Here is a 26,429-nt window from a genome sequence, read left to right as displayed (position 1 = left end):
TTGTGTGGGCTTGACCCTTGGCCAGGTAAGATATGGCTGGCTACTTGAAATACACGAGAGAGAGAAGCAATAAAAGTCCTTGGCCAATTACCTTACTCCTAACAGTATTTTGTGCCATGGCCCATAGACTGGGTGAACACACAAAGATCTGCAAGAACCCATATGATCCCTGCATGTGATCTTGACTCTGAACTGTCTGTCGTTTCATAAACCTGGCAATCACCTGATTTCAAAGTTGTAAGGGGGACCTATGAAGGGCAACCCTGTAGGCTGAGTAGGGATCATTTGAAAAAGAGAAGATTATCCTTCAGGTTACCTGAAAATTGGTTGTGTTTTGAGTTCCTGTGTATTTGGAGAAAAGTTTGCCCTGAAGCTCTCATTTGTAGCCACTGCCATAAAAAGACCCTGGCTACTGTAGAGTGGAGATAAGCTTATTTGAGTAACACTGGCTCACTCCTGCCAAAGGACTGATTAAATAATTAGCCTGAGTAAGGCCAGGAAGATAAAGTCACATGGCTGTGAGCTTTCCAGGTCCAAGAGATCCTACATGAAGTTCTCCATCTGTGGTTGTATGTTTGTAAAGATTGTATGTCCAGCTGGGACCATGCCAGCTCGCTGTGCTGTTCCAGTAAGTCTTTTTCTCTCAGTGGGGATAACTCAATCCTTCAGACCATGGCAGATAGTGCCATGGGGATATCTGAGGCTTGATCTCACTGGGTCATTAGTGAATTAGTGAGCTCTTCTCAGGGGTAATCCTTACATTGTAGTTTTTTTTTGTTTTGTTTTGTTTTGTTTTTCCAAAAGGGAAAAACTCTTCCCACACAGATGGCGATAACCAGTGGCTGGCAGACAAGCTGATGGATGAGACTTTTCTTTGGCACCATGCAGCAGAGTATGCTTTGCAATGTGACTGTGGCAAACCATTCATTAGCTCAGTTTTTAAAAGCTACCAGAGATGCTGTCAGCATAGTGTTTTCATATGAACTCTGCTAGCCATTTTCACCCAAGTGGACTAAGTGGGTTAACTGCAGTAGAGGCAGACCTGCAAGAAGAGCTGGGCTAGCATTTGCAGGATAAACACTTATCAAGAATTGCTCTTGTAATTTTAAAGTGGTTCTCTCAGGAGAGAAAACACCATATTGAATCCAAGGAATCTGGGAATGGCAGTAGTTAGCAGGATCTTTTGTGTATGTGTTGCCAACAGGTGGCAGTACAAAAATAATTTGTCCAAACAGGCAGCTCAGTTTTCTAACAATTCACCTGAGGACCTGTGCCAAGTTCCAAGAGACATCACAGCAAAACAGAAATGAAAAGCAATGCTGTACTTTTAAGCTAAACTTATTCTCCAGTGATGTAAGTAGTGCATAGCATGCATTCTGTTTTTCTGGATTTTGCAAGAGCTCAAGGTGACCAAGTGGCTTTTAATAGCTATAGCTGGAGTGCGAGGCATGGAAAGGTGCGAGCAGATAAATAAGACCTCAAAGCCCTGTCAATAAGGTGTGCTTGTAGGGGCTTAGGAGATATTTGCACGGGAAGGAGTTATTCATATCATAGCGTTACCCAAATCAAGCATAAAAGAGGTTGCATGGCCTCTGGCATGGAATGGGCTGCTCTGATCGAACAGCGTGACTCTTTGGCTGGGCTCACTGCAGTGATTTGGCATGTGCCTCTCTACAGATATTGATCTGCTGATCTAACAGGTATGAGAGGATTATCTTGACAGTCAGTGTGCATTTTTTAGAAGGAAAGGTTGAAGGTTAAATGTTATTTTGCCAAATGCCATCTCTGTCTTCCTTGCTTAATTTTTCTTTCCAAAAGATTTCTAATGCTCATGTCTGTTACAGGCTGCTGAATCCAGTAGCTGGGTAGATATGAGGCTGCTGCAGCTCCTTATTCCTAGTTTTTGTCAATGGTGAGGCTGAACATCTATGCTCCTTAGAAAGTAGTTGAACACAGACAGACACGTGTGCCATACACACTCATCCAGCCACGTAGATCAGTGCAGACATAACAAACCACCTTTCCTGGCACCCATGTCCATACGCACAGTAATCACTTGGTGGATGGGCCAATCCTTTTCCTCATCCCCAGCTATAAGGACTGAAATCTGCTGGCAGAGAGAGCTATGCATACCTGCATATATATGCACACACATGTAAAATGGGTCACTCATAAGATGGTCTAAGACAGTCAGCCTGACTGGTAGCTGATCCGAGGTGCCCTCATGTCACCAGTTGTTTTCACTTGGATTTACAATGTTTGTGATCTCACTCCAGTTGCTTGTAATCAGATCTCTTAATTTACCACCAACTAATCTGGCTTGAATTTCCCTAGTATTAATGCATATCCACTCAGAGAAGAGAGTATGCACACAAAAACAAACAAACAAACAAATGAACAAAAAAAAGGATAGGAATAAGATTTAATAAGAATGTAGCAGAACTTGCAGTGTCTTTTTATCCTTACCCCTTTATTCATTCATGCTCATTCCTCTCCAGTCCACCCTGACCCCTCTCCCTTTCCCTTCCTTTGGTCCTTCTGCTAAACATCCCATAGTGAGCCTCACATGTTTCCACAAAATGTCTGATGGAAAAATTTATGATCCTCAGATTCTGTTCCCCCTTCATCCAATAACAGGTCCAGTACTCCTGCAGGCAGTAACACCCTTTAGTCTGCAAGATTTCTGGAGAGGCAGTTTATTGGGTTGACCCATCTCAGTGGTTTTCCCACCAGGCCCAGGAGCTGATCACTCCCCATGGATGGCTCTGGGAGCACTGAGTGAAGGTGCCCTGTTGGTAGACACTGGCTTGTTGGGCTCCTCTGGTCCCCTGGGGCCTTTGTGTTTAGCTTTTGGTCATGCTGGCTAAAGGTATCATTGGCCATCTGGTGCACAAATAGTCTTTAAACAAGTTTTGGTGTTTCTGAATGCCTTTATCTCTACCCTCTCAACTCTGGCCCGATCTCACCATGGGACAGTTTCATTGCTTATTGAAGCCAAAGTCCATTCCTTTGAGATCTGCCCACAGCCCTTTCCCAGTTATATATTCTCCTGTAGCATGGCTGTGAAGCATCTTCGGTTCTAGTTATTTGGAAAATGGACGATCAAGAGACTTAAAGAGCAGCTTCTCTCTCCAGATGTTGTCTTTTCAAAGGAAAATTTGGTGATCGTTTTCAGCTTTACAGTAGTTTTGAATTACCTGAATGTTTTAAATACACATGGCATCAATGGAATAGATAACTAAATAATTTTAATTAGTCATGTGAAATGTAATGATAAAGTACAATAAGATAACATAAAATTATCATTTCTTCCTGCTGATTCTATAGTGCTACCTCATGTGTCATCTGGAAAATAAAGCAGCATGAATGCCTTTCCTGAGATGCACTACAACCGTAGCATGCCTCATGCCTCATTGTCAACACTGAGGACACAGGAATTACTGCTGTGTCTGTAATTGATTTTTTAGGTCACTGGCCAAACACTGTGGAAAAAAAAAAAAAAAGTAGTTTTTTTTTTTCCAAGTAAAATTAAACATATTGCTTTGCTTTGAAAAAAAAAATTACAACTGTAAAAATACCTTAAGTTTGCCTTAGCATTTAAAAAAATAAAGTTACAAATTATAAAAAGTCATGTGGAAACTTTTTTTTTTACCCCCTCTGAGGATGTTTACTTTTAGATTCAATTGTACCCAAACTTGACTAGATTTCAGAAATAGTTACATTGGTTGGATACTGTAGTTTCAGCAAATGAACTCTTCAATGAAAAACATGACACCGTTAGTGATGGTTTAAAACATGATTTAATAATCCTAATTTATCATATTTTTCAGTCACATATTTAGAATATATATCATCATTTGCTCAATCACTATAATAGATGCTAAATAAGCAATCGACGGAATAAGTATCTTAAGTTGCAAATCTAAATGTCACTTTCATTGACAATACAAATTTTTAACTCTATCTCTGAAATTCTGACTCAAAACCACTGATCAAGCCAGAGTTCAAAGGGCTTTGAATCTGATCTCCTTAGTAAAGTTCCTGTCAATGCTCTTCAAGTGCCTCTTTGGGAATCAGTGTCTTGTTGCATGCCAGAGGTAATGAGATGAAGACTGGTATGGGAGACACCTCTGCTTTTTTGCCTTCTGTGCTGCCAGCTCTCCATCTGGCCTATGGAGCAAATGTTTTGTGTTCACATAATGAAACTGAAGCTTGTGTCCCTGAAAGCTTGTCTGATTTTTTTTTTTCCAAATATACTGATGGCTGATCAAAGAAAAGATCTTACCTCTGACAAAAAGCTTTGTGTTGCTTATGTTCTTAGATCACCACAGCTGCAACAATATCACCCCTAGTACCAACAGAGTATGATTAAACCAAATTCAATTTCTTCTTTACCTGATTTTAGGTATAACAGAAGAATAATGAAATTAATGAAATGAAGGAACTGGACAGTTTGTTTCATTTCAAAGATCTTCATCTATCTTTTAATAGAGAAACTTTCATTGTAAATCTTGGCTTAACTGTGGTTGCACAGTATTTTAATTGCTTAGATGTGGCAGCAACTAACACTTAAACTACCAAAAAATATACAACAATACCGTGTCTGTGTGCTTATGTGTGAGAGAGATTTTGCAAGTTTATTTGTAATCCTTCCTATCTACAATGACACACTGAGACTGACGTGACATATTGAAATTGCTGAAGTGTAGCAGAAATATAACCTACATTTGTTTTCTACATCAATCAGAATAAAGAAAGCAAATAGACTATGTGAACAAGAAAACCTACTTTTTTCCTGGTCACTCTAGAGTAGGACAGTGATTTAGAGCCTACGCTGGAAAATAGTACATCATAACCACAAATTTTGTTTTATTTTGTTTTGTTTTATTTTATTTATCGGTACACTCCACCACCCCTCAGTTTAAATATTTTGGTGGTATACAATGACAGATCACTTGGTGGGAAAGGAGGAAGCACATTGGTAATCTGCTGAAATATTGTTTGTTTTCCCTTGTAGATGGTTATTAAAAACAAGCAAAGGAACATCAACAACAACAACAAAACAGTAGTTGTATTATAGTCCTTAATGTGATTACTCATGTGAATATGGTTCACATAAATAAAGACTACTTATGTGCATAGTTTGAAAGACTGACTCACTAAAGTATTTCATATGGGACATATTCCTGATTATCCAATAGATAGGCCAAAGATAGGCCAAAAATCCTCAAAAAGGCCAAAGTTTGATTAATATTAGATGTAATTTGGACAGAAACTCATGGCTAAAAGTCATTTCTGTTTCTCTCCTCATTGGTGATCTGTTGCCTCTTGTTTAAACTAAAGCCTTGTTTTCGTGAAGAGCTTTAGAAAACGCACAGATGCATGCAAATAAAGCTTTGTACAATTTACCTAGGCTCACTGATCTCATAGGAATTACCTGGAATGTAATAAACGAAGATACATTTATCTCATATAAGGGTGCAGAGCTTGTAAGCTGATATAGAACTGGTTTCTACAGAAGGAGGTGATCATGAATCAGTGGCTGCCTGCTCCAGCTGCTTCTCTTTGGCTGAAACTGCTTCTCACTAGTCTCTGCACTCAGGTGTAGGAGCTAAAGTGGTAGAGAACTAACCCTACAAAAGAGGGGTTACTTTTCTGTCCACCTAAATCCTTGGTTTACCATTATCATTGTTAAATGGCACTGTTCAGGCAAGCAAGGGGTCAGTGTAGGAAAAGAGGCAATGTATTTTTTATTTTTCAGTAGTGTTAGTCATTAGGTTGGCTTAGCTGTATTACCCAATTATGCCTGTCTTTGCAGAGAATATAAAATGAGACATTATTATTATTATTATTATTAATAATAATAATAATTTATTTGTACAGTGGCTACTACAATGATGGAGAGCCTGAATATAGATATGGTCTGTGGTTTTATTTATCTAGGCTATGGCAACATGTTCCTTTTTTTTTAATGGTCCATGTATATGTATATGCATTACCTATGCAACTTTAAGCAAATAAAAGATTCAAATGGCCTAGCAGAGAGTTGTCAGATTTGGTCATGAATGATCAAGTGACAAGGCTGAGAAATAGTGATCATAGTGAAGAGTGGAATTCAGAAAACTTTACTTGATTTAATGCTAGATTTATCTATGCTGCTACAGTTATGATAAATATATCTTTTTTTTTTTTTTTTTTTTTTGGTATGAGTTACAAAATAATAATCTGGAACAATAACTTGTCTTCTGGTCTGGAACAAACTTCTCACAGAAGTAAAGGAGTCAGAGCTATAATTTAGTGCCATATGTGCTGTGCAAATATGACTAAAAATTTCACTCATCTGAAGGAAAGAAATGTAAAGCTGTTGTGAAAGAACAAGAATAGGTAGAAATTATATATATTTAAAGTTATTTACTGTGTATGTTTAAACATACTCTTTAAGCACATTCAATGTTGTGTGCTGTTGCGTACAATGAGGAATAATAATTACTTAGCTTTATATTTTCTAGGATCATAATTGTGAACACTGAAATTTTTGTAGCAATAACACACTGATTAATGAGATAGCTATTCACAATTTCACTACATGAGAAAATGCTGTAAAAGTGGCAGGCTAATTACAGGATATACTGTTAATGGGTAAGATATGATTATATCTGTTTTCCAAGTTGCATGCTCATATTACAGTGTTACATCTTCTGTAACATAATGTATACATATATTATGTTATACATAATCATTGGAAAAACTTCACAGTCTGTACACATAGATATCTCTCGGTCTCTTTCTTCAGTCCTTCTTCACATTGATTGCAGGCAGGATTACTTGCATTAGCAGAGGATGCAGGGCTGAGGGTTTGCAGTGGTTCTGAATAATGAATTTCCCAAGGATTCCAGAAATGACAGTTCCGTAAACATTTTCTGCAAAGCAAGCAGCACACTTTGAAGTCTGTGCTTGAAGAAGAAGACACAAAACCAACTGTGAATCTTCCAAAGTACTATCTCCTTTTTGTAGAGTGGTTCAGTGCCTTAATGAGGTTAATTTGTATTAGGTTGTGGGAAATCCTTTATCTGCAGCATAGAGGCTTACATTTCACATGAATGTGACAGATACTGTACTTACTGCACAGGAACTTAATTATTTGATAGCATAAGGAGCTGAAATCCCTGCATTTCCTCTCAAGGAATATTCATAGCATACTCTAGGTGGTGAACAGAAACTAGAGGATGGCTAGCCTAGATTTTCAGTGATTAAAATATATGTATATGCTTTAGTAGGTTGTTTTGTTTTTATACCTAGAAAATTTCAAAGTAGTTTTATTAATGACAAGACACTATCAGTAGTATATGGTTATCTTTTATTCTATCCCATTTTCACATCTCTTCATCCTTTGAAGTGCTTTTCTGTACTGTACATGAATATAAGTGACCATTTCTTCTAATTATAGTCTTTTTCCAATAAGAGCCTTTAAATGCCTGATTTCCTGTTTAGTACAAAGTGAGTCTCTTTCAAAAGTTTTGTTTCAGGATGAACCTTTCTCTCAAAGCTTTTAAAAACAACTCTTTTAACTGGCTTCCATTCCAGATGGCTATTGGTGTACATAATACTAATACGCTTAGCAGGTATATTATGGCATTTCACAGAATCATGGAAAGATTTGAGTTGGAAGTGACCTTAAAGACCATACAGTTCCACCCCACCTGCTATGGGCAGAGACACCTCCCACCAGACCAGGTTGCCCAAAGCCCCATCCAGCCTGTCCTTGAATACTTCCAGGGATGGGGCATCCATAGCTTCTCTGGGCAACCTGTTCCAGTGCCTCACCACTCTCAGAGTAAAGAATTTTTTCCTAATATCTTATTTAAATTTACCCTCTTTTAGTTTAAAGACATTATTCCTTATCTTACCACTATGCTCCCTAATATGCTCCCATTTCTGAATTCTCCGTTTCTGGAGACATGGAAGAGCTGTGTAAAGCTATGTAATGAGACACTGAGGGGACAAAATTTCAGGATCACTGAGACACATCAGAATACAGAAAAGAACTGAAAACTAATACAGTCAAAAATTAAGTGGGAAGAAATTCACTACATTTTCTTTTTAGATTGTCTTTTTTTTTTTTTTAATGTACCTTTCATAACACAAAAATCATTGATTTTTTGTTAGCATGTGTGTGTAGAAAATGTGCAATTGCCTATCAAAATAAAAATGAATGTGAATTTACAGAAGCAGTATGTTTGCTGTCTTATATATTATGCATATGAAAGATACCCTAGATTATTTTTTGTTATATTCACAAAAACAAAAAACAACCCTTATAGTAATTGTATTAAGAAAAATGAATTTACCTACTTGGATTTTCTTATTGGCAGAGCAACCTGTGAAATGGTTTGGAAAATAATTAAAGTATATAAAAATGTAAACTTGTATTCACTCAGCATCAAAGGTATCAAAATATCAGAGTTCATATCATCATATAAAAATATGCAAAGTGCTTCCCTTGCACTTGAATTAAAATGATAATTTTTTTCTCCTAGATTTCTGATTTATGTGTTATATTTCAATATCTCACAATATGATGGATCATGGGTTAATTGAGTTTCACTGTGTTATATAGTTTCAGCTGTAATACGGCATGATATGAGAGAGTATAATCTAACCTGATGTAGCACAATGCAGTGAGTGACTACAAAGATCACAGGCTGTTCAGTGGACTTTGTTCTACTGAAAAATGCATAATTGCCTGAATGAAATGTTTAGTAGTTTATGTTTTGTTAATGAAGACCCAGAGTCTAATTGCTGCCTGTGGCTTTTGTCTCTAGACACATTCTCAGGGGCCATATCCTACATTAAGCGTACTTTCTTTCCTCAGCCCTTTTGAGAGCTGATACTGTGCAATAACAGCTGAGCAGATCCACTCATAGATGTTGGGCTCCTGAAAGCTGATTGGTAGGGCCTTTACCTTGTAAAAACTCTCAATTTTGCCGTTAGGGTGTGAAAGGTAGATGTACTGTTCAGTACACAGGCTTTGCAGAAAGCATCCAAAAAGTTAACCAGCAGATGAAATAGAGGGGCTGCCAAAATACATATTGTTTTGCATAATTCATATTCCTTCCTGTACAAAGTTGTAGGTCAATACCAGTTAAAATTTCAGATTCTTTCTATATTCCTTCTGATGGAAATGAACTATCCCCAGAAATACCTTGTCTGTTTTTTATTTTCTTTACCAGTGACCACTGCAAGTTCTGTTAAAATTATTTTTCTGAATTCTGGATCCTTTCATAACTGACTGCTGAACCAGAAAGGTAGTTTTCTTACCAGTCTTACCAAACTGGTCCTCTCATAGGACTCCAGTAATATGACTTTAGTAATGGGTTAGAACACCACGTGGATACTGGATAATGAAGATTGTCCTGTTGCCCCCAGGGCTTTGAAAAGCTTTGATTCCTCATGTTTCCAGATTACCTTTGCAGTGCCAGGCAGAGACTTAAAATGTGATTCCCTAGTTTGTTTGTTTGTTTGTTTGTTTATGTATTGGGATGCGGCTATAGAAAATATACAAGTGTTTATGGGAATCCAGAAATTAATATAGTGTCTAGATTAGTTTTATAATGTCTTTTCTTCCCACTTCACTGGAACAGTCCTGTATGCAACCTTCTCCAATTGTTCTTTAGCCAGCATTTTCTGCCTGAGATAGTTATACTACATTTGGAAAAGAAATCATCTTCACATTCTACTGTTAGTATCATTGTAATTCTAGTTTCGTGCTTGGTAGGTTGCCTTATAGAGCCAAGTTTAATGCATTTCTGATTAAAACAAACAAACAAACAACAACAACAAAACAGAAAAACAAACAGTATGAGCCTACCTTGCGATGTTATCAAATTGCTCATCTTATTTTCACAGCTCACCATGTTAAAACCGGGACCTGTGAAGTGGTGGCACTCCACAGATGTTGCAATAAGAACAAGATAGAAGAAAGATCACAGACAGTGAAGTGCTCCTGCTTCCCTGGGCAGGTAGCAGGTACCACCCGGGCAGCTCCTTCTTGTGTTGATGGTGCGACTATTTTTATTGCTTCCTTTGGTTGCATGTACCTAGGGTGTTTTGTTAGCTTAGAGGCATCAATAAAAAACAGTTTATTATAGTTAGCTATTTAAAATAAGAGGAAGAAGGCTTCTGCATTTTGAAGGGCATGCCCAAGGTGAACGGGAGGAAGATGTGAAAATGAATTATTTGCTATTACTCTGTGGAAATGCTAAGTGAAATTATTAGATGCCAGTGAAGGAGACCTCTTGAGAAGCTAAATTTGATCTAACTAACAGAGTGCCCTCAGAGTTGTATGAAATTCACTTAATTAAAAGTGTTTACACAAAATCTACATGAGCATATCATTTTCATATGCTGCAGTCTTACATTTTATTTATATATTTATCTTTATCATAAAGCAGTAAACAAACAAACAGAACAGAGTTCTGCTTTTTTTTTTTTTTTTTAAGTCTTTGTAGACCAATATATATATATATTTTTCTGTTCACAGTACAGTATTAATGTTTTACTTAACAAATCTGGCATTGTATTTTATGTTTTAATTGGGAAAATACCAGCTCATTTTTCACATCTGTTTCTCTGAAAGAGGAGCAGGGTGGATTCACCCTTTACATGATCTCTTTACTGTTGACATGTTGTTGGCTGTCAGAGAAGCAGTGAATATGTCATCTTTGGGGAATAAATTTAATCAGCCTGTGCTAGGCTATAGAGTAGATCAGGCAAAATATACTAACTCAAAAGAAGAGAGCTGGCTTAAAACTTTGAAATCTGTCTGAGCAAGAAAAAATGAGAGTTGGAAAGGAATGCTATGAAATTACTTTCTGAATTGCAGTAAATTAGAAAACAACAACAGGAAAAAACACCACCACAGTACAGAAATTGACTTCGAAGCATGTAACACCTTGTGCAAATTGTGGCTTCATTTCTTATGGAGATTCTGAGCTGGCTGCAAATCACAGAATAGCTGTCAATATATTTCCAACATTTTCCTGGAAAATAAAAGAAATGTTGCAATATAATAACATATTAATATGTCCATTTTGAGAACATGCAGATGTGGTTATTTTCTTCTGTTGTAGCTTCAATAGTGGAGCAGAAATGGTGGTGCCACATGCAACCATGTCTTGAAGGGGAGGAATGTAAGGTTCTTCCAGATCGTAAGGGATGGAGCTGTTCCTCTGGGAATAAAGTGAAAACAACTAGGGTAGGTATGATACCAAATTTACATGCTACCAACAGGTAAAAAAAAAAAAATGTGCACAGGAAATTGGGTCCACATGGAAGACAGCAGTTGAGAAGAATAGAAAAGTGTGAGAAGAAACTTACTGGGACTGGACTTCCTGGTCCTGCACACTTGTCTCAACATACTTAGCAATTGCTTGATCATGGTAAGCAGTATGCCAGACCTTCTCAGGTGAGCAGTGGAGATGATAGAGTTGAGCTCTTTTTCAGCTTCTGGTAAAGATCACATCCATTATAATCTGATACATATTTCTCTCTGAAACCAGTTGCACAAAATCTATAGACCCTGCTAAGTTCTTTATTTACAGGATAGCAAACAAGAACATTTTATCAGTACCATGGAATTACCATGTTTCAACGTTGAAACGGCTGAGTATGGTAAGCATTAGATGTGTAATATAATACGATCTGGTTCTTTCTGTCTTGCATGACTGATTTACTACAGAATTTTGTCAGAGTTTCAGTAAATCCTTTTTCTCCATTTGACACTTTTTGTATCATTGGTTCAAAATTAGATTAACAGAAGAATATCTAACATTCATCAAATACAAAGCCATAAAACAAAGTAAACCTGCTGTCACCTAAGCTTTTCAGTACCTAACAGAAACACAAGATTATCAGATTCTTCAGATAAGCAGTAAGCGTTCAAACTTCCTAAAACTCCAGAATTGTATCTCTACATGGTCAATAGTTCTCCATCCACATAAAACATGAAAGATGTACTCTGAAGATACATATGCATGTGTGTAAGCATAAACATGTTCACCCGTCCACTCCTCCACCTGTACTGGATGATTGTTTTGCTTGTAGGTATTTAGTAATTGTTTGTAAAGTCAGGCTATAACTTGCTAGTGTGGTGTATTCTTTATGTAGGTGTGCCTGAGTGTCTATGTCATTTGAATGAAATCTGCCTTATGTGGGCACTAAATTTCTGGTACACCTCGGTTGTAGTGATGTAGTGTGTACTGACTGAATTATATTCCTTTTGTTCAACAGAGAGATCTGCATGTCTCAGTTTCTGTATGCATAAGTCTTTTGTCATTTTGACATTCTTCAAAGGAAGGGTACTTCCTAGATGTTTGATATACAATTCCACTCCTGTATCCTCTTTCAAACGTATTTCTTCTGAAGCTAGTCTTGCTTGAATTCTGCCCACACACCACCTAGTACATGCCAACACAAACCTGAATTTATGCATGTAAAATGTGTGCACATGTGTAATACAGCTGAAAAAACTTTATAAACATCGATAATGACAATAGAAATAGGAAAAAAAGTGTGTGTGTGTGTGGCGTGCATGTGTATGTGTGTTTTGAAATTTGTTGCAGTTACTACTACATTTTATATGGCACTATTAGTGGTAAAGAATGCATTACATTTCATATTTAATATGACTATTTAACAAGCAGTAAATAAAAGTGTGGGTCTGGATTACCCTCCTGTAGAAAAAAAAAAGGTCACAAAATGGGGAGACATCAATAAGAATCTCCTTGAGGATACTTCTTCCTCCCATTTTGTCAAAAGATTTTTTTTTTTTTTTTTCTGTATTGGTCAAGGCTATGAAGTTCCACTTACCAAGTTGCCAAGCTGCCACTTGGTCGGTGGCAATCCTTAGGACTCATTTTATGGCTTTTCAAAAGTGATGCTATGAAAAAAAAGGTCATCAGGCACACTGATTCAATACAATGGCCACCATAACCTGCTTGCCGAGCTATCACCAGTAAAAGGAAAATACTAACCCCCTTAAATCCCCAGCCATTTATTTTGCCTTCTAGTTTGTCCAGGTACTATGTGTTTCTCCCTTCTCACTTCATTTCCCGTGCTGTTGCAATACTGTTTTGAGACATTCCCAAATTTGAATTAATATTTCTGGCTGAGAGTTGGTCTCAGTCATTGAAACCAGGTGGTAGGGGAATGAAGGTTTCTGTCTTTCTGGGTGAAAAATCTCAGGAGAGTGAGATTTTAAGAGATGTCATTCTGATGCCCAGGAAAATATACATTGCTATTAGGAATGCCAATGATTGTGTTGAGAGTAGCTTGCTTTCAAAAGCAAGTACTTTTCCCTAATATGTAGTGACTACAATTATTTTTGTAGCTCCTCTTTCTGCTCTCCCAAGTCTATAAATAAAAGGAAAAATTCTAAAGTGCTTGGTGGTTTCAAAACCCCTTTTTTTGAGAAAAATATAAAAGAACTGTACAGAGAGTCAGTATTAAGAAGTCATGAATAATAACCTTCTGATTGTCAAATGAAATAACCCATATGTGATTGTCATGTATAATGTAAAAGCATAAAGAAACAAAGGGAACTGAACAGCCTGGGTGAGTTAAGTGTACTCCAGAGGAGCCTTGTGAAAGCCTTCCTGAAATGTCTAAATAGGTCTATATTCACCTCCAAACGTTTTATGTAAGTTTGCCTCCTTCGTGCACAGAAAAGGTAACCCAATTAACTGATGAAGTATTACCTTCTCAGTTACAGGACACTAGATTCAAAAGCAGCACCTACATTTTCACATCTCAACCTGTTAATAGTTAAGCATTATGTTAGAGATAAAAGCAGTAATAGAAAAGAAGGTATTTATCTTGTCCACATCTGTTAGCATATTTAGTCATAGCACTGTAAAGATTGATGACACCAACTTCTTGATATTTATCAGTCGCTAAGCAAAAAGGCCAAATGAATGATGGGAGAAAAATAATTGATTTTTAAAAATGCGGTTTACTTGAGGTTTTGCATCTTGTTCAGATAGGGGGACCTAATAAAGTTATATATTAATAATAAATTGGGAATAGAATGAACTTTATGGTACTCAGAATTCACATAAGAAAAGTCAGGTGGCAATTCTTTACCTTAGAAATGCAAAATCATATAGTATGGAAAAATTAAAGTTTATTTCCTAATTTGTCTACATATTAATGGGAGATTCAAATGTTAGGGGTTAACCATGGAAAAATAATGAAAATGAAGAGGGGAAAGTGTGCATGAGCAAACTGAATACTAAGTAAGCTTATGCTAGTTTAGAATTGACAATTTTGGGCCTGGGTAACATGCAAGTGGGGAAGGATATAAAAGGGAGTGACAATTTAACTAAAACACTATTTAAAAAAATTATTTTTTTCATATAGAAAAATGCATGTTCCTGAGCATTTTACCAAAAAAAAAAAAAAAGGATGTTCATTAATACATTAGTAGAATTACGAAATATGAACTTTTATTAAACAAAGGAGCCCTTTACAAAGACTGGAAAGCAGTCATATAACGTACCTGAAGAGAAAAAATCCTGTTTCTTATTTCTCTCCAGTACGTGGTGTACCTCTTCCACGTCTGAGGTCTCTGGTAGGGACTTTTTAAAGGGAAATCCAAATGCCAGGCTTTACTTTTATTTTTAAGAACAGTATGTTGTCCACTATCTTTACAATGAAGGCTTACCTCAAATAGGAGCACCAGAAGATACATGTGCCTTGTGTAAACATGCAAGCTGCAATGCTTCCTGGGGTCCTGGTTCTCCAGTCATCCACCTTGGGATTAGATTGGAGCATGTCATAACTCCTGGACAGCCTACAAATCCAGGTGTCTTTTCTGCAGAAACTGGGATGCAGGAAAACGTGAAATGGTGCACCATAATGTCTTTTAAATGTCTTACATTCAAATCCAGGAGCTTTAACTGAGGAAGTGGGGAAAATTCTCTCCCATTCATGCCTGGGAGTCAGGAAATGTCCCTGGACTTCAGTTCAGGGACAGTCTGAGAGTCTGTTTCAGAGAAGGTGGGCTGGTATTTTATGAAGATGTAGGGAAATGTGTTTTGATGTTTTTCGTGTGAAATACTACCTTGTCCTTAAACTTTTAACTTGATTTGGTAGAACTGCAAGGGGAATAGGGTACAATTTAATGCTAAGTTCTGGTTAAATTACTCAAAGTGGAACTCACCTGGCTTTGCTTAAATTGTAGGTTTTCTTATTAGTATTGGAGAGAACTGTCCGCTTCCAGAGGTCAATTTGTTTTGTCCTGTGATAGGTCAGATGAATTATCTTTTGGATATGCTTATGTCTCCCTATAACTCCGAAGGAAAGCTATGATGATTAGCCTAGGGTGTAACATTTAGGTGCTTATCTTTGAAAAGAAAGATGCTGTCTAGGACACTTTCTTTGATGTAGTCTTCAGTAGGAAGCTGATCAAAAACCTCCTTAATTCTCTGTCTGTTTGGGAATTTTTGGGCTTTGACCACTATCAAATGCAATATAATGTAAAAGAAGCTTCAAAACTCTTCATGCTCTGAAGACATACAGCCATATGCTAAAAAAGTGAATCATACTCTGATGAGCAACATCACCAGTATCTATTATTCAGCACAAATTGGTAACCAGTACATATCCTTTTGGGATGGTCTAGTTGGTGTAACAATAAGAGTATAAATGAACCAAAATGATCAGATGTATTTCATTACAGGTGTTGATTATTAACCTCTGAAAATCTCTAGAAGGTGAAAGCGAACAAAGTAGTGCTTTCCTATGAACAAGTACTAGCAGTATTTTCACGCAGATTGCATAAGGCCATCTTTTGGAAATGTACATGTAACTTCTGGAATAGCTGAGTACCCTCACTTTTTTGAGAGGCAGAAGGAACTGCAACTGTCACTCAGAAAACTAGGTATTTTTAACGTGTGAGGAAAAGCACAGTCCAGAACAGAAAGAAATCAATAGCTAATATATTACTATGTAACTATATGCCAAACCAATTTTAGAAATAGAGTACAGTTAAAAAATAAAAATAAAATAAATATTCCAGGGACAGAGAGAAATAAAAAAGAAATATAACAAGGCCAAAAATAAATCCATATTGAGTCCATTTATCTGCATTCCAAATCCAAATCTGCTTTCCAAATCAACACCAGAGATAGACGACTAGTGAGAAAAGAATAGAAGTATTGCCAGGATGTAGAGAAATCCATACTGAGAGTGTTTATCTACATTCCAAAAAATATTGGAGAGAGCCCGGAGTCAGATATTTGTAATATTCCATTTAATCTAATTTTGCATTATGGCATCTAGAGTTTAAAGCAAACTAAAAACTGAATAACGTTCTTGGAAGAGGAGAAAGTATACCATGCAAACATACCAACTGGCTGCGTGTGAAGCCAAATGGTGTTCAGCATGTGTATTCCACTACTCTGAATCAATGCAGTTCTCCTGCTACCTATAAATTCAGCTTACATTTTTACCCTGTCTTCTCTTTCTCACTTGCAGATGCTGGACTGTTTCTAAATTGATTACAGCTGCTGATAGGAGAGGCAGTAATTGTGTTTTTGTTTCAATTTATAAAATATGTTGTTCATAACTCTTTCAGAACAAAGAATGAAAGAGCTTCCTTCAGATACCTTTATGTAGTAATGCTTTGTAGTGTGCTAAAGGAGGAGGGCTGAAGGCCTGAGGCTGATTCCTGAGATTCCCAGTATCAGAAGGCAGTATTAATGGTGACTCAACTATTACCAATGCTGTCATAACCAACACATGAATAAGACAATGCAATAATAGAGAGATAAAATATGTCCTGGGATACAAGAAGAAAAGGACATTTTTTTTCTTGAAACTGAGCTTGATATCTATGTTAGTAATGCAGCTGTTTGTTGATCTTTGCTCCTCCCTATCAGCAAACTGTTGTGGAACTTGAGGCTGGGAATGATAAGGCTGAGTCCCTACGGGTTAGGGTCAGCGGGAAGGCCAACAAGGCAAGCATCCTGGTGGGGGTCTGTTATAGACCGCCAAACCAGGATGAGGAGACGGATGAGGAGTTCTACAGGCAGCTGGCAGAAGTTGCAAAATCGTCAGTGCTCGTTCTTGTGGGGGACTTCAACTTTCCAGACATATCCTGGAAGCACAACACAGCCCAGAGAAAGCAGTCTAGGAGGTTTCTGGAGAGCGTGGAAGATAACTTCCTGACGCAGCTGGTTAGTGAGCCTACCAGGGGAGGTGCCCCGCTAGATCTTCTGTTCACAAACAGTGATGGACTGGTGGGAGATGTGGTGGTCGGGAGCTGTCTTGGGCAGAGTGACCACGAAATGGTAGAGTTCTCTATTCTTGGTGAAGTCAGGAAGGGGACCAGTAAAACTGCTGTCTTGGACTTCCGGAGGGCTGACTTTGAGCTGTTCAGGACACTGGTTGGCAGAGTCCCTTGGGAGGTGGTTCTGAAGGGCAGAGGAGTCCAGGAAGGCTGGGCACTCTTCAAGAAGGAAATCTTAATGGCTCAGGAGCGGTCTGTCCCCACGTGCCCAAAGACGAGCTGGTGCGGAAGAAGACCGGCCTGGCTGAACAGAGAGTTGTGGCTCGAGCTTAGGAGAAAAAAGAGGGTTTATAATCTTTGGAAAAGAGGGCGGGCCACTCAGGAGGACTACAAGGATGTAGCGAGGCTGTGCAGGGACAAAATTAGAAAGGCCAAAGCCCATCTGGAGCTCAATCTGGCTACTGCCGTTAAAGATAACAAAAAATGTTTTTACAAATACATCAACACAAAAAAGGAGGACTAAGGAGAATCTCCATCCTTTACTGGATGCGGTGGGAAATTTAGTTACAAAAGATGAGGAAAAGGCTGAGGTGCTTAATGCCTTCTTTGCCTCAGTTTTAAGCGGCAAAACCAGTTGTTCTCTGGATACCCAGTGCCCTGAGCTGGTGGAAGGGGATGGGAAGCAGGATGTGGCCCTCACTATCTACAAGGAAATGGTTGGTGACCTGCTACAGCACGTGGATGTACGCAAGTCAATGGGGCCAGATGGGATCCACCCGAGGGTACTGAGAGAACTGGTGGAGGAGCTGGCCAAGCCGCTTTCCATCATTTATTGGCAGTCCTGGCTATCAGGGGAGGTCCCAGTCGACTGGCGGCTAGCAAATGTGACGCCCATCTACAAGAAGGGTCGGAGGGTAGACCCGGGGAACTATAGGCCTGTTAGTTTGACCTCAGTGCCAGGGAAGCTCATGGAGCAGATTATCTTGAGTGTCATCACGCGGCACTTGCAGGGCAACCAGGCGATCAGGCCCAGTCAGCATGGGTTTATGAAAGGCAGGTCCTGCTTGACGAACCTGGTCTCCTTCTATGACAAAGTGACACGCTTAGTGGATGAGGGAAAGGCTGTGGATGTAGTCTACCTTGACTTCAGTAAGGCTTTTGATACCGTTTCCCACAACATTCTCCTCAAGAAACTGGCTGCTCGTGGCTTGGACTGGCGTAAGCTTCGTTGGGTTAAAAACTGGCTGGATAGCCAGGCCCAAAGAGTTGTGGTGAATGGAGTCAAATCCAGTTGGAGGCCGGTCACTAGTGGAGTCCCCCAGGGCTCAGTACTGGGGCCGGTCCTCTTTAATATCTTTATCGATGATCTGGATGAGGGGATCGAGAGCACCCTCAGTAAGTTTGCAGATGACACCAAGTTAGGTGCGTGTGTCAATCTGCTCGAGGGAAGGAAGGCTCTGCAGGAGGATCTGGATAGGCTGGACCGATGGGCTGAGGTCAACTGTATGAAGTTCAACAAGGCCAAGTGCCGGGTCCTGCACCTGGGGCGCAACAACCCCAAGCAGCGCTACAGGCTGGGAGATGAGTGGTTGGAAAGCTGCCTGGCAGAGAAGGACCTGGGAATACTGGTTGATAGGCAGCTGAATATGAGCCAGCAGTGTGCTCAGGTGGCCAAGAAGGCCAACAGCATCCTGGCTTGTATAAGAAGCAGTGTGGCCAGCAGGGCTAGGGAAGTGATTGTCCCCCTGTACTCGGCTCTGGTGAGGCCGCACCTCGAGTACTGTGTTCAGTTTTGGGCCCCTTGCTACAAGAAGGACATGGAGGTGCTCGAGAGAGTCCAGAGAAGGGCGACGAAGCTGGTGAGGGGTCTGGAGAACAAGTCTTATGAGGAGCGGCTGAGGGAGCTGGGCTTGTTCAGCCTGGAGAAGAGGAGGCTCAGGGGCGACCTTATCGCTCTCTACAGGTACCTTAAAGGAGGCTGTAGCGAGGTGGGGGTTGGTCTATTCTCCCATGTGCCTGGTGACAGGACGAGGGGGAATGGGCTCAAGTTGCGCCAGGGGAGGTTTAGGTTGGATATTAGGAAGAACTTCTTTACTGAAAGGGTTGTTAGGCATTGGAATGGTTGAGTTACCATCCCTGGAGGTCTTTAAGAGATGTTTAGATGTTGAACTTAGTGATATGGTTTAGCGGAGGACTTGTTAGTGTTAGGTCAGAGGTTGGACTGGGTGATCTTGGAGGTCTCTTCCAACCTAGACGATTCTGTGATTCTGTGAAAAGATGCATTGTGTCTTTAAGAGGCAGCAGACAAAAAAAAAAAGGCATTACTGTTTTCTTCTGTCAAAGTTGAATAGAAATATTGCTATTGTGGTAGCTTCTTCCCTTATATCTTTATTCCTCTTCCCCCCTCCAAGCTTTTCAAAAACAGCACTGGTGATGACGTAACTAAAAAAAAATCAGAAATTATACGCATTGTGTATAGGGTATTTTAGGATGTTTCCGATAGGCTGGATGTATGGTAGTTGTGGTCAGTCTGTGCTAATAAGGCAGTGCATTTCTTGTGTGACATTTGTTTCAGTGTAAAACTATTGTTAACCTCCATCACATGGAACACTTTGCCTTTTGCTTTGACCATTGTGAAACTTGAAGTACTTAGAAGATAAATCAATGATGTGGCTGTAATAAATAATTACAGGAAGTGTTTCTTCTAATGTGTTTAAGGAACTGTATTAATAAGTTTAGAGACTACCTCACTTTAAAAGTGCTATGTCCCCCTGCCTTACTTCAGAGTCTCTATCTATAGACTCCTCACCTTCTACCTTAAGTTTGGGTGAAGATCTATAGGAATAACTCACAAATAGTGACTAGCTATACTTTGTGGTTCATAAAAAGCATGCAATTACAATACACGTAAGTGCACAGACTGTAGCAAAATTTTAGCCTTGGAAAGGAGCGATTGCACTTGTGACAGCCTCTTTGTTGCTATGGTATCTCTTTCCATGTCTTTGGCTAATATGTCACTAGCAGAAATTTGCAGCTGTCTCAGCATGTTTCTCATTGCTAACTCAGAGACCCATTGTATCTAATCTGTCATTAAAATAGTCATAAATGCTATGTATACATTTTCTTTAAAAATTCACACAAGTCTCAGGAAGCAAATGAACTGGGAATGGAAACTGGATAACATTTTCTGAGGTCAAGCTAGCTTTTTATATTTGTCAGTGATGATTGTTTTGATCTATCATCATGATTCTTTCTTACTGAAGAATTGTATTTTTTGTAGGATGTTGAAACACTAATTTTTTGGACACTTGGACATTTTGATGGAAATAGCATCCCTGGACAACACATGTTGTAGTTTCCCAAGTATGGCTTTTAAGAAAGTTTGAATGAATTACCAGTTTTCAGGGCTATGCAATTCACTGAATCCCTTAAAAATAGCTACTGTATGCCAAATTTACTCTAACATGAAGTTGGCAGACCTAGTTCTACCCTATGAAAAGGTTCCTGTTTCAAGTCTGCTTCAAGTCTGGTTCTGTTTCAAGTCTGTTTCAAGTCTGAATAGGTTCCTGTTTCAATGCATTTAACATGAGTTTTGGCCCACAGAAATCTAGACAAGCCATATTCCTTCCCCCCCCCCGCCTCTCCCCCACCAGAAATGCATACTAAAAACGAAACAGAACCACAAAAAAAGCAAAACAAACAAATATAAAACAAGTTATAATAAAAAGGGTTAGAGGAGGGATTAAAAGGGGATTAAGGTAGTGAAAGAGGCCACTTTTAGTGACAGAACATGCATAGAGAGTTTGCCACAAGACCGGATAACAGAGATAGTACAACATGCTATGCAAATGCTTTGAGGTGGAAGTAATAGTTCAGTACTGAATTTTCTCAAAAGCATGTGACCCTAAATACATGAAATCTAAATCATTTACAAAATTAATTACAAAATTTAGTGAAATGCAGAAGTTAGCAATCCATTGCTGTATGATGTCACATGCTGGACCTAGTTTCCAGTTTTGCCTTAATTATCTTTCATTTCATACTTACCACTTCTGCAATATAAATATGAATGGACTTCTTGACTTGATTACTAGGTGGAAAAAAGGATCTGTCCCAAATTCACTGAAATATGACAAAAAACATAAAATAAAATTAAAAAAAAATCCAATGCATTCCAGAAAGTTATGAAATAGGCTTATAAAAATTGGAATGCTGAAAATTTTAAGTGCTTTTTATTTAAAGTGTGAAATGTTATAAGCAAAATCATAGACTGCAAAAGGCAATGAAGCTTGTTGGACACATCAAGGTATGCAAACATTCAACTTAGGAAATTTTCTATCTCAAATTTTGTTTGGTTTGAGTCCTAAAGATACTGATATTAAGGGCTGAAAGTGAGGAACATCAAAAGAGAGACTGGCTAAAGGGCAACATTTATAGGTATAGCTCTTTTGAGCAGAAGGAGCTTGTTAGTGCATTACTTCATTACTTGAAAGAAAATAATTTTGAAAAGCAGAATGGTGTTTCTATTTTTTTTTGAAGTAGCAGAATTTAATTGCCTAGGTTTGCAATTTGCTTTTTTTTTTTTTTTGAATTATTTTTATTTCTATCCCCAGCTGCAACTCCTTGTGAGTACCCCTGGGTCTTGTCTCTGGGTTACACAGGGCATTTTGTTTTTTTTTTTTTTTTTGAGCAGGTACACTGTACAAATCATGAAAAATGAAATCTTTTGCAATCTTTTCATCATACTCATAGTATTAGTAATATATGTATATATGTTATGGTATATACATTTTTATGAGGAGATAGTTTTCCGTAAGGTAAGACTGCAGCTAACATCCATTGTAAAGAAGTATTTTAACTTCTCCAGAACCTGAAAATTAATGGAATTAATGTGAAATCAAATGAAAATATTTTGCCACTGCCAAAGAAAAAACACAAATGGATTCAGTTGCATGTCATTAATTAAATAATTGCTGATTTTTGCAAGCATTACTTTCTTCCACGTGGGAATCCTCCAATCCGTCAGTCCAGCTGAGAGGTTTTCTGCCTTTGTCCCAAAAGATTCTACTTGTGATTTTTTTTTTCTTCTTCTTCTTCTTTTTTTTTTTTTTTTTTTTTCTCCCCAGTTTTTCCTTTGCTGGCATATTTGAGCAAACTAACCTCACGTCTGAAGAATAATTTTCTGCCTCTGTGATGCAAAGTAAGAATGAGTTCTGAAAGCTGTATGTAAATTACTGGTTTTCTCCACTACTCTACAAAGTAGAAAAGGTCTGACACCAAAATCAAAGATGTTTCCACGCTCATTTGCAGTTTCCTTGCCCTTTCAGAGCTGTGCAGAGGATATTCTTTGAATATCTAGCAGCCCTTTTAAACTTTCATGGGAAATCTTTGTCATCGTCTAGTACCTCATAAGTTACCATATAGGAAGATGATTCTCAAATGCCAGTATGATACGAGTCATGCTGGGATGCTCTAAAACTAGTGCCCTTCCTTGTCTCATCCTCCTTTTTGGTTTGTGAGGGCTTTGGATCATTTCTGCAAGTCAGAAACATTGCATTTCAGCTCAGAGGGATGAGAGTATTCTGAAACTTGGCATTACATACTAAAATAGCTGCAGGCAGAAGTCTTGCCTCTATATGGCAGAGGCTTCACGAACTATACATCACTGATCATCTGTAGAAATGGTGTGAGGGGTGGAAAGGTGGCCCCCAACTGTCCAAAAGGTATTACTTTCAATTCTCCCAAATCTCATAATTTTCTTGAGGTATTTCTTTACTCATTTGGACTATTTATAGAAAACCTCATATGTTCTACCCTGTTTCAGATATGCTTTTCTGCCTTCTAATAGTCAGAAGGAAATAGTAATAAATACCAATTAGAGAAAGTGTCATACAAAGCATTATACACAGTCATCTTGTGGAGTAGTGAAAAGCTCTCAAACCATTTGGAATCAGATTATTATTATTACAGTAATGAAGATAGTCCTGTCCTATCAAAGAAGAATTCAAATTTAAGCAAAAAATGTATTTAAGGCATGAATAAGTGAAAGACTGATCTCTAGGACTAAATTTAAAAAAAAAAAAAGAAGAGGAACAACATCAAATTTATTTCCATAAGAATTTCAAAATTGTTCATGTTTTCATAGCTTATCATTTACTCCTTCTTCCACCTTAATGAAGATCATGTTCATCTGAGGAAAAACACTACTGCTGTACATAGAGAAAAGACTCCAAAGGACTTTATATGTTCTAAAAGTAGATGTTGGGCCTTCTTCTACTGCTTTCTTATACATCATTAGCATGTACAGATGATTTAGTCTCAGAAACTACTGTACTAATGACTATCATCAAACACCTTCCATATCTGCAGTGAGAAATGTCACAGAGCTCTAAAGTGGAGATTTGGGGTAAAGCTATGAAATATCCAGTTCACCATGACTTCTTTGTATCATGTGACCATATGACCTGTAGCATTATGTTGGCAAGACCTCTAAAACCAGAAGTGAACATGTGTCTCCCAGTTTATGAAGATGGATATGATATCAAGTGAACAATGAATTGTGTCTAAACAACCTGTATCTATACACTCAGTACAAATAGAAGATTCAAGAATTTTAATGGAGCTTCATATTTTAAGAGGTCCAAAACATCTGTGCCTCTTCAGGTTTAAGAATACCAGGGAATATTTTACTAATGCTAGAAAGAAGAACAACAGCTTTTTCTTGCATCTTGAATTCAAGCTTTGTGGCTCAGCAACACATCCCTGCTAGAAGACCAAAGGATTTACCTCTGCTTGTTCTTTTACTAACTTTGGCAAATGCACTGAAAAATCACAGAAGTTGTTCTAGAATTTTGAGATCCCTCTCTCCTGCCTTGTTTTTAGAGTGATATTGGAAAAGAAAAGCATCATCTTCAAGGCATCTTTCTAATTCCAGTTGCCAATAATTATTGTTCAATATTATGTACAAAAAAGGAACAAGAAACTTTATTCTAGAATGCAACTTGTCATCTTTGAAGCTGATGACTTGCAAAGCCAATTTATTCTGGACAGTCATTCAAGAGATTACTATTCAAGAGTCCTTTTTATCTCTCTTGACCTTAAATCACAGCATTGCTACTTACATTCCAGAAGTTTTTGAGCCTTTCAAAAGTCTTTCCTTCTTTACTTGAGATTTTAGAATGCTGGTAACTAATTGCGATTAGTTACTCTGGTTCATTCATACTTATCTTGTCTTGGGTTGTGTACTAGTCAGGAGATAATGAGAAGACATGGGTATGAGAACTGTCCAGGTTCTTTAAGAAACACAAATTAAATGGAATACCAAAGCAGGTTCTTAGTTAAATTTATAGAGTTTGTCTTTTCCTTAGACAGAATATAACTTTTCTGTGTACTATGAAGTCCAAAAAATAGTATTAAGGTGATCCCCAGTACACACGAGTTATAGAAAGTTGTAACTTTCACTTGGAAATTTCCATAATACTCAAGAAAATATTTCTGCTCAGTTCATGAGTGATGACAGTAACTTGCATCAGTTTATCTCGAGTTTGGAAAAATGCCAGGGAAGACCATCAAAGCCATCATTTTCTGAAATTAATATCAACATGATATGCTATCTGCTTCCAAGAATGTCACAAACTTGTGACTTGTACATGTCAGAATTGCAAAAGAATGACAGTGAAATTTGTTGTCTACACACTACTTCAAGCATGGATGGTAAATTCGCTCTGTTTTGTGCTTTACGTATTTATTTACTTTATTTAAATCAACAATAGTGGTTTCTCTTTTTCATTCTTTTTCTCTAATGACCAAGATGACTACGATAATTAGTTGGGAATGAGCAACCATAACTCTGACTACTTCCTAGTGAACCAGACTTTACATATTTTTCCCTAGGCAGTGAGAGATCATACTAATTGTTCATCTATGACAGCTTTTAGGTGAAAAGCCTTTCAATCTTCACTTTTCCTGCTTCTATTAAGACTTCTATTAAGGGTGATAAGGATTTTTCTGTTATCCTTTAAATCTGCCACCTTTCTTCTGTTTCTTACCTGTATTAGAATGATAGTGTGATGGGTACTCATACTGGAGAAAGGTAAAATTAGATTCCCTTAAAATAATTTTATATTCTCTAGATGGGTACCCACTACTCTGTCAGCACCCACTACTTTGCCTAAAATTTCTCTGAACATGGGAAAGTCTCTTCATTTGGAGATTCTAAATGGATAGAAAAAGAGAGGAAAATGATCAAAGTGTTTCAAGTTGATGACTGATTCATTGTTTTTAAACATTTTTTTTTTCCTGCCTGGATATTGCTCTGCTGTTTTCTAACTTGTTTTTTAGTTGTCTTATATTCCCTCAGCTGTGGCAGTATTCGTGGAGCCAAATGTGAGTGCACTACCTCAAAATGCCAGCAGTGGAAGCTGGTAATCAAGTGGGGAAAAATCACCAAAGGAATCTCTGACGCTTGGGACAAAGGCAGAAAACACATCAGTACTGCACTAGCAGAGCAGCAGGTACCCTCATAGAGAAGATAAAATTACAGGTAAGGAAATAATTTATGTTTCTGTTTTGATCTCATCCAAATGGCTTATTGTCCATTCAAAATCCCTGGAAAAATAACACACCTAGGGATAACACATTACTGGGGATAATTTGAAATTGAGTCTTACCCAATTTCTGGAGAAATACATTACAAGTTGGAAATACATTTTACCTATTATGCAATTTAAAACCTGAACCTTTTTTTTTTTTTTTTTTTTTTTTTTTTAGTATTAGAATATTAGTTTGTTAGAGGTTTCCCTTTCCAGTCAAGAAAGCAGGCATTTCTTTAGGTTAGTGAGGTAAGATTAGTGAAAGACAGAAAAACTCTGTTTCCATCTCTGCTTTTCCCTTCACTTTTCTCATAGTTGGTAGGGTAGTATGACTCTTTATAATGCTTCAGTTTGCCTATCTGTTAAAAGGAATGAGTTTATTTTTATCTTCCATTTGAGGTGACTAGATGGTGTAAAAAAGAAGAAAATTACATTTATTTAATTAATTGTCTTGCAGTCTTTTATGCCACCATGCCGCAGTCCCACTATGGAGTTGTGATCACCACAAAAACCACAAGAGGATATATCCTTGTCTGAATTACAACAGTTAT

At 38.0% G+C, this 26,429-nt stretch overlaps 1 protein-coding gene across 1 annotated transcript in view; it reads left to right on the top strand.

Annotated features, from left to right (window-relative positions):
* The window catches only part of TAFA2 (TAFA chemokine like family member 2), a 47,199-nt gene extending 21,387 nt beyond the window's left edge, over positions 1–25,812 (top strand). Inside the window, exons 2-4 of the mRNA XM_035544338.1 lie at positions 9,907–10,059; positions 11,130–11,289; positions 25,647–25,812. Of these exons, the coding sequence (XP_035400231.1) occupies positions 9,907–10,059; positions 11,130–11,289; positions 25,647–25,812 (479 nt within the window). The remainder of the gene's footprint in view (positions 1–9,906; positions 10,060–11,129; positions 11,290–25,646) is intronic.
* Positions 25,813–26,429: the final 617 nt, after the last annotated feature.

The sequence above is a fragment of the Cygnus atratus genome, chromosome 1 (assembly GCF_013377495.2).
Source record: "Cygnus atratus isolate AKBS03 ecotype Queensland, Australia chromosome 1, CAtr_DNAZoo_HiC_assembly, whole genome shotgun sequence".
NCBI lineage: Eukaryota > Metazoa > Chordata > Aves > Anseriformes > Anatidae > Cygnus > Cygnus atratus.
The sequence above is the reverse complement of the archived record's forward strand: the minus strand, read 5'-3'. Positions and strand labels throughout refer to the sequence as shown.